This window comes from Eurytemora carolleeae, unplaced genomic scaffold (genome assembly GCF_000591075.1).
Source record: "Eurytemora carolleeae unplaced genomic scaffold, Eaff_2.0 scaffold501, whole genome shotgun sequence".
In the NCBI taxonomy this organism is placed as follows: domain Eukaryota; kingdom Metazoa; phylum Arthropoda; class Copepoda; order Calanoida; family Temoridae; genus Eurytemora; species Eurytemora carolleeae.
Genome location: NW_019396608.1, coordinates 189,730 through 198,442, shown reverse-complemented (window position 1 = coordinate 198,442; position 8,713 = coordinate 189,730). Strand labels below are relative to the sequence as shown.

The 8,713-nt window shown below is 31.0% G+C and overlaps 1 protein-coding gene and 1 long non-coding RNA gene across 3 annotated transcripts; one reads left to right on the top strand and one right to left on the bottom strand.

The window, feature by feature from the left end:
- Nucleotides 1-279: 279 nt before the first annotated feature.
- LOC111706237 (uncharacterized) lies at nucleotides 280-834 on the top strand. Its single transcript, XR_002766192.1, has 2 exons — nucleotides 280-368; nucleotides 592-834. It is a non-coding gene; the product is annotated as an uncharacterized LOC111706237 (long non-coding RNA).
- Nucleotides 835-4,183: 3,349 nt separating this feature from the next.
- LOC111706236 (signaling mucin HKR1) lies at nucleotides 4,184-7,598 on the bottom strand. 2 transcript variants are annotated; one of them, XR_002766191.1, is made up of 6 exons: nucleotides 7,145-7,598; nucleotides 6,924-6,971; nucleotides 6,519-6,612; nucleotides 4,932-6,091; nucleotides 4,549-4,857; nucleotides 4,184-4,278 (listed from the first exon to the last, which is right to left on the bottom strand). XR_002766191.1 is itself a non-coding variant. In XM_023479058.1 (5 exons), exons 4-5 carry the CDS (start codon nucleotides 6,055-6,057, stop codon nucleotides 4,757-4,759), a joined length of 1,227 nt encoding a protein of 408 aa, XP_023334826.1. In that variant the 5' UTR covers nucleotides 6,058-6,091; nucleotides 6,519-6,612; nucleotides 6,924-6,971; nucleotides 7,145-7,598; the 3' UTR covers nucleotides 4,292-4,756. The 2 variants fall into 2 exon arrangements, 1 of the variants encoding a protein (XP_023334826.1); XM_023479058.1 differs by lacking the exon at nucleotides 4,184-4,278 and having other exon boundaries at nucleotides 4,292-4,857.
- Between the last annotated feature and the right edge of the window lie 1,115 nt (nucleotides 7,599-8,713).

The window sequence follows — 8,713 nt, the reverse complement described above, 5'->3', positions numbered from 1 at the left end:
ATAATAATAATAATAATAATAATAATAATAATAATAATAATAATAATAATAATAATAATAATAATAATAATAATAATAATAATAATAATAATAATAATAATAATAATAATAATAATAATAATAATAATAATAATAATAATAATAATATTGTAATAAAAATTGTAGCAGTAAAACTGAAAAATAATTAATAAAAATTATGCCAATTATGATGATAGTAATAATTTTTGGGTATGATTTATAAATAGAAAACTAACAAAAATAAAAAATATTATTTTTTCAGTTCTACACTCTACTTAATAATTGATGTCGTCTTCCAAATACAGTCAGCTGTAAGCCAAGCATGGTTTAATACTGAAACTATTACAGAGGTACTTTTCTAAATCTAAATTTAGCTTTTTTGTTGGTTAGTTGGATTGTTTGGTTGCTACAAAACTTTTGTGTGACCTCAAATGAAGGGAAAATGATTGAGAAAAAATTACATTTAAGTCTTTGAGTTTGATATTTATCGAGAAAAAAGTCACTTATTTACCTGGGAAATCCCAAAGATCATAAAATAGAGGGTAAAATGCGGGATAACAATATTTTGTTTAGGCTGAACTATTGGCCTGGACTGCCTGGAACCATGAAGGAAACCTAGAAACCTGTTTACACTTCTTCACATTTATCCAACAAATCATCAGTCCTCTTCTCTTCGTATACGCCGAGTTCTGCGTGAAATAATACATGCTTCTTATAAACTTAGTTCTGCGTGAAATAATACATGCTTTTTTTTATAAACTTGTTCAGCGTGAATAAATTAGTAATATGATTTTTTAAAATAAATCAGCAACTAATTATCAGTTTTTAGTCTGAGTTCTCTGTTATTTAAATAATGAGTCATTTTTCTTATTTATCGTGAGTTCTGTGCACAATAAATCAAAGTTTCAGTTTGCCCGGGGGGGGGGGTGGTTCTTTACTACCTGTCTGTGTGCCTTAGGGTGAGTTTACATTTAGGACAGTTTATTTACTGAGAAAGGATATAAAGGGATTATGGCCTATTCATACAATACAAATATCAAATATGCAGTACGCTTTCTGAGTACAAGTGTATTGGGAGGTTTTATATCTTAAATTTTACTCCGTTTTCTCAGAACCGTTTATTAACGATGAAATATTGCTCTGTAAAAGACTGAAATAGTCTTCCTGTGAAAATGTAATCCTGCACACGATACAATAGCAGTGGATTTCAATAGTTCAATGGAAAACAAATTCTCCTAGCTGGAAAACATCTTCATCTAATATACTAATTCATCCTGAGTTCTGCGAAAATTAAATCATTAGTAAATTATTCTGTTTTCTCAACTTTGTCAATTTTTACTTTTTTTGAAACAAAACGTCATTAACATTTTGTGTATTCAATTTGAACTTGGTTCATGGACCTGTAAATTTAGTTAAAATTATAAATTAACAGTTAATTGAACCGAGGGCTTTAAACTCTAAATCTAAAACTCTAAAATCATAAAATAATAAATGTAAAAATTATATTCATCTTTGCAACCTAATTAAGATAGATAAAGGACGAAAAGATACTGGATGAATTATAGATAAAGGATGAAAAGATACTGGATGAATAGATAAAGGATGAAAATATACTGGATGAATAGATAAAGGATGAAAAGATACAGGATGAATAGATAAAGGATGAATGTATACAGTAAGAATGTATAAAGGATAAATATATAAAGGATGAATATATGAAGTGTGAGGATGAAAAATGAAAGGATGAATAAATAAGGAATGAATTGATAAAGAATGGTTGGATAAAGGATAACATTTTTTATGCATATTGTATGTTATAATAAATAAATTAATTAGGGCAATTTTTTTAGATTAAATACGTAATTGGAACAGTTCTTGATTGTTTTCTTTAGTAAGAGATTCGAGACTCTGTCCTGATTCTAATTGTAACCCTGTAATAGATCAAGACTAAGTCATTAATACTCTAGGATATTTTAAGATGTCAGATTTTGGTCGCGAAAAATTAATAAAGGATGAATATATAAAGTGTGAACATATAAAGAATGAATAAATAAAGATGAATAGATAAAGGATAAATAAATAAAGGATAAATAGTTAAAGGATGAATAGTTAAAGGATGAATAGTTAAAGGATGAATAGATAAAGGATGAATATATAAAGGATGAATAGATAAAGAATGAATAGATAAAGAATGAATAGTTATAGGATAAATGTATAAGGATGCATAGATAAAAGATGAATGTATAAAGTGTGAACATATAAAGGATGAATAAATAAAGATGAATAGATAAAGGATAAATAAGCAAAGGAGGCTCAGTTTCATTTCCCATAATATTTTTGCCATAAATATTTTTGCCATAATTACATTTGCCATAATACATTTGCCATAAGTAACACTTGCCATAAGTCACACTTGCCATAAGTTACACTTGCCATAATGGTTACACTTGCCATAATTACACTTGCCATAATTATTCTTGCCATAATTCAAACCAAATTCGGTTTGAATTAATTCATGAGCTATCAGGTTTAGGTACTCTTCTATGGGAAGAGTAGTATACTGTAAGACAATGTTAGCAATCCTCTCATAGTGACTCTTTCAGCTCTAGAAAATATGGAGCTGAACCTGCTTTAAAACAATGAGAAAACTAAAGTTGCGAATTTTCATTGGAAAATTTCCCACATTTGCAATAAAAAAGACAGATTTACATCTTTTTAAAAATTGGAAAATTATGACAAAAGTAATTATATCAAGTGTAATTATGGTAAGTGTAACCATTATGGCAAGTGTAACTTATGGCAAGTGTGACTTATGTCAAGTGTAACTTATGGCAAGTGTTACTTATGGCAAACGTATTATGTCAAGTGTAATTATGGCAAAAATATTATGGCAAATGAAACTGAGCCAGCAAAGGATAAATAGTTGAAGGATGAATATTTAACGATGAATAGATAAAGAATGGATAGAGAAAAGGATGAATAGAGAAAGAATAAATAATAAAGGCTGAATAGACCAAGAATGAATAGAAAAAAGGAACATATAACATATAACATATAAAGAATGAATAAATAAAGATGAATAGACAAAGGATGAATAAATAAAAGAAGAATAGATAAAGAATGAATAAATAAAGGCTGAATAGACAAAGAATGAATAGAAAAAGGATGAATAGATAAAGGATGAATAGATAAAGAATGAATAGATAAAGAATGAATAGAAAAAGGATGAATAGATAAAGGATGAATAGATAAAGAATGAATAGATAAAGAATGAATAGTTATAGGATAAATGTATAAAGGATGTATAGATAAAGGATGAATATATAAAGTGTGATTATATAAAGGATGAATAAATAAAGATGAATAGATAAAGGATGAAAAGATAAATACAAAGGATGAATAGATACAGAATGAAAAAAAGAATGAAAAGATAATGGATGAATATATAAAGGACGAATTGATATAGGATGAAAAGACATAGGATGAATAGACAAAGGATGAACAGATAAAGGATAAATAGATAAAGAATAAATAGAAAGAGTAATTAGACAAAGAATGAATATATAAAGAATGAACCATAGATAAATAAATACGGAATGAACAAATAAAGGATGAATAGATAAAGAATCAATAGATACAGGATAATCAGACGAAGGATGAATAAATAAAGGATGAACAGGTAAAGAATGAATAAATAAAGTTGAATAGAAAAAGGATGAATAAATAAAAGAAAAAGAGATAAAGGATGAATAGACAATGGATGTATGTAATAAAAATGTAGGGGTAATGACTTAACACAGGATTTTAAGAGATACTGACAAATAAAGGATGGAATGGATGAGGATGGATAGGTAATGATGGATGAATAGATGATTGATGGATGGATTGAATATGGATTATGTTGTATATGCAGCACTAACTCCAACTCTACTGCTCGGCTGTGAATATTTGAATTTTTAATTATCAATTATGCAGTACACACCAGTACACACCAGCTCATCAATACAAGTACACATAGATAATTATTTACTTATCATATTTAACAGTTGACGCCTATCATATTAGAGGCATGGAGAGTGGGGGGGGGTGGGGTAGGATATTAGGGGGATATGTGAATATTAAGAATAGGTCTGGATGTGAGTTGTAAACATACATTTTCCATATTACATATATTTATTACACAAATAAAACAATTATTACTGTATAACATAAAGAAAATACCTCACGTCTGAGACATGGTGTTCAACTGAACATGATGACCTAAAATCATTGAGTAATTTTAGGTATACTATTATTCTGAACAGTTTCAATGAAAATTTGCAAGAAAGTGATCAACACTTTTGTTTTTGATCTCATTTTTTTGTTGGCGGAATGAAAATTTTGTGAAATTAAGCGATTAAACTTAAATTTTGAAACCCTACTACTATGCCATGGTCCGACATTGAAGGGCAGAGCTCCAACTAAAGTTTTGACCAGTAAAATGTTGAGAGACAGTCGTAGCAATTCAATGGAAAAGGGCTTAGAACCTACATGTAGATAGTAGCTCACTCATCCGAGCATAGAACATAAGTATTTTATCTACTAACATTGAAATCAGACAAAATATTTGAAACAACATCGTTAAATTGGCTGATCTCCCAAGGCATATTTCTGAAATATTCAATGTAGCATCTCTTCTAAATGTTTAACCGTTATACTTTTTCTCAATTCTTCAGGTAAAAGCTCTTGATCCCGAGACTCAATGCTCACTATCTGAGTTGTAAAATATCTGTCCTGGAATATTGTTATCAAATGTTTGTGTTTTCATTCCGTCAGAACTTTTGATTGCTGGTAAAGCTCCTAAACAAAATCAAATGTTAATTATATCATGAGAAACAGAAGAAACAGAACATTTTATCTTCACCATGACTTACCTGTTTGAACTAGTATTTGGGAAATGTATCTGACTGAATTTGCACTTGGAGATCTTCTCTCTGTTCCTGAGTTATTCTGTTCACAATCTTCCAATTTATTTAAAGAATTTTTGGTAGCAGGCGGTTTGGAAACTTTTGATGCTTTTTGAGATAGCAGACTCAGTAGAATATTTTCAGTGCTTGCATCTTTGGAAGTACTACTAGATTCTACATTGGGGAATGCAGATCTTCTGTTTGGTGTGTTTGTAGATATTTCTCTCTGGCCATTTGATGCTGAATCTTTGAAGCTTTTGCTCTGGGGGGCTGGGGAATTTACTCTCAGTGGAAGGGTCACAAACACGGCAGGAAGTACAGAAGGGTTTGCTGTAGTATTTTCTGAAGTGGCTTCAGAATTTGGACTTCTAAGAGATATTGTACATGTGGGAATTCTAAGGGATCTATGACTTGGCAGAGTATTGGGAAATGTTCTTATTGGTGTAATATCTCCAGACCTGATACTGGGAGAGCTATTATAAGGAAGAATATCTTCAGACCAGATGCTGGGAGATCTTCTGGTTGGTGGAACATCTACAGACCGGATACTTGGAGAGCTATTATAAGGAAGAATATCTACAGACCTGATACTGGGAGAGCTATTATAAGGAAGAATATATTCAGGCCAGATGCTTGGAGATCTTCTGGATGGTGGAGCATCTACAGATCCAATACTAGGTGATCTTCTGTCTGGCAGAACATCTACAGACAGTATGCTGAGAGATCTTTTGGTTGGTGGAATATCTCCGGACAGGATAATAGGAGATATTTTGGTTTGTGGAATATCTCCGGACTGAATACTAGGAGATATTTTGGTTGGTGAAATATCTTCAGAACAGATACTGAGAGATCTTGTGGTGAGGGGAATATCATATCTTGTGTTGAGTGAAAAATACTCAGATTCAACCATGAGACTATTTCCACTCAGTGTGTTCAGATTTGATGGAGTCTTACCAATTCTAATGTTTGGTGAAGTGTTTCCAAATGTGATATTTGGAGCTCTGTTCCCTGCAGGGGTTATTGCAGATCTTGGAATTTTCCGTCTTTGATCAGATCTGAGGATTTGTTGAACTGCATCACTGGGCCTTACCATTGGATAAACTGCTTTGTGGTCAGACCCGCAAACCCTTAACAAAGAACACTCTTTTGAGAAATTTTATTATTGTTTTTAACCAACCTAAAAGAGGCCAATGACAGCTTGCTGTGACTAAAATTTTTTATTTTTTTAAATGAAAAACGCAGGTTGGCCCTAAGATGACAATTGTTAGTCTTAGTTCTTCATCAAGTGAATAAATAAAGCCTTGTTCTCTGATGATTGGCAGAATTTTCAAAGTTCTCGATATGGAACATCTGATGTGTTAGCAGTTTGTATTGAAATCATTTTGAAGTGGGGTATAAATAGTCATAACCACTTTAAAGTACAATGTACTCATTGTACATTAGTATATTAAACTGGAAATGAAAACCAAGACTGCCCATGACGTTTTTGATTTTTGACATATATCGGGTGATCAGATATTTGCATTTACATATTTTTACATTTGTTTAGAATACCTCCAGTGTCCATAGATGTCAATTATTAGGTTGTAGGTTTGAAATCCTCTTCTTAGGTAGTTTCGGAGCTTTTTGTTGGTGACAAATGCAACACCTACAGTATAATTAGAATGATCTATGTATACACAAAATGTTGTTTTAAAATATAAAAAAATCAGCTGAAGGATTGAGTTTCTTTCATTTCTCTGAGAATCCATTCAAGACAATTTCAGTTTATGTAAACAAAGACATGATGGTTGGTCCTGGAGGCTGGAACCAGATTTAATGCATTAGAGAAGTTGTTAAGCTGTGTAGATTAAATTAAACCACCTCTTTTCAGTTTGACTTGTATCAAACAAGAGAACTGGTTGAACCGACACTACATGACTTAAATCTGGTCCCTGATGTATTTTGCCTTGGTAATACCTGGTATAAGGAAGGAGAAAATTATCAACGCTTCTATGTCTTCTGTAACTGTATCAAGTCAATATAGTTCCAGTTTGATTTAATAAAAGTTTTTAAATTTTTGAAAATTCAAAATTGACTGAAGCAAAGCATTTATTTATCTTATTTAAAAAGAATATGCATATTTAAAAAAGCATATTAAAATATAACAGTTTGATAATTATTCATTAATTATATTAAACCTGATTCCTCCTATTGTTCAAAAAAAGATGTTCATATTTATAGAAAAAGTTAATGGAAAAGGGCTTAAAACCTACATGTAGATAGTAGCTTTCTCATCCGAGCATAGAACATTAGTATTTAATCTACTAACATTGAAATCAGAAAAAACATTTAAAACAACATCGTTAAATTGGCTGAGCTAAAAAGGCATATTTCTGAAATATCCAATGTAGCATATATAGAAATTGAATATATGGTGACGTGAATCCCTTGTAAAGGATGGAAAATTTTCTTACCAAAAAATGTTTTACAAAAAATAGAGAAATCCTCAATTTTTTTAGCTTTTTGTTGGTTTGTTTATTTATAACGTACAAAGAAGAGAAGTTTGTAGTTGTATTAACATGAAAACCCTTAGATTATACAGGGTGTCCCAATAAACATGGGAATTCAGTGACGAATTCTATATAGTCTTTTCAAAAAATTCTTTGATTTAGTATAGTTATACCTACTGAGAAAGCTGTAATCTGTAAGAGTTTCGTCTGCTATGTTCACATTTTGTTTGTTTATGTTTTGACTGCATACGGTTGTACTTAGTAAAACAAGAAAATTGCAGAATGCAAACTGAAACAGAATAAACTTGTCCGTCTTCACTGTTCATCTTGCGGAGACATTATAGACACACCTTTACAGTCTTTTGCCCTTTTCATAAAATAAATTCTAGCAGACATAATAATATAATTGCTGTTGAAATTAGGTATTTCAATGCTAATTCATAACAAAGACCAGAGGCGCAACTAGGGGGCGTGGGCGGCCGGGCGCGTGCCCTCCCCTAGCACCTGAGAGGGGGGCGCGCCCCCCCCCCTGCAGAATGAAAAGAAAGAAAGAATGGCGAAAATCAGTATCACAGGAATAAGAAAACCAATAGAGTTATTGTAGAAATTTTATCATAAATATTTTTATCTTTCTCAATTCTCAAGGCTACAGGCTATTGTAAACATTTAATGTAAATAAAAGTTCTGAACTGTATTTTATTTGTGTTGAGTTTATAGAGTACAAACTGTACAAATGTACTTAGAATATACTGGTCTAACTAACTGATTAATCTGAGCATGAGCTGCTACTAAATCAATCATTAATTCAATAACTTCAAGAGAAAAGGTAACATTATCTGTCCTTTCTCAATGTAGATGATTGAATTTATTATTTACCTATGTATTTTTATGTTTTTTTTTCCAGAAACTATAAATAATTATTTCTTGCAATTTAATCTGTAATTAAACCAGGTACTTAAAAAATACTCTTTTGCGATTCGCACACATATTCAATGAATTGACTCATATCATTCATTTTGCAGCTGTTGGAAGTATAAATTTTGTAAAAACACAAGAACAAAAAATCGATTTGAATTGAACACAGCCAAATTTGCATGCAACAACTTAAAATTTCCTTTTTTTCGACTTCAAACCCTTAAAAAAGCACTTTTGTTTTTGAAAAATTTGAACAACCCCTTTACCCCCCCCTGACCCTTACAAAATAATATATTGCCCCCCCCTAGCAAAAGTCTTAGTTGCGCCTCTGACAAAGACGAT

Bases quoted from the DNA above. Each gene is read 5' to 3' on its own strand.
- LOC111706236 (XM_023479058.1), bottom strand. From the start codon at position 6,057: ATGGTAAGGCCCAGTGATGCAGTTCAACAAATCCTCAGATCTGATCAA. The intron at 4,858-4,931 runs GTAAGTCATGGT...GATTTTGTTTAG, and splicing joins CCAAATACTAGTTCAAACAG to GAGCTTTACCAGCAATCAAA.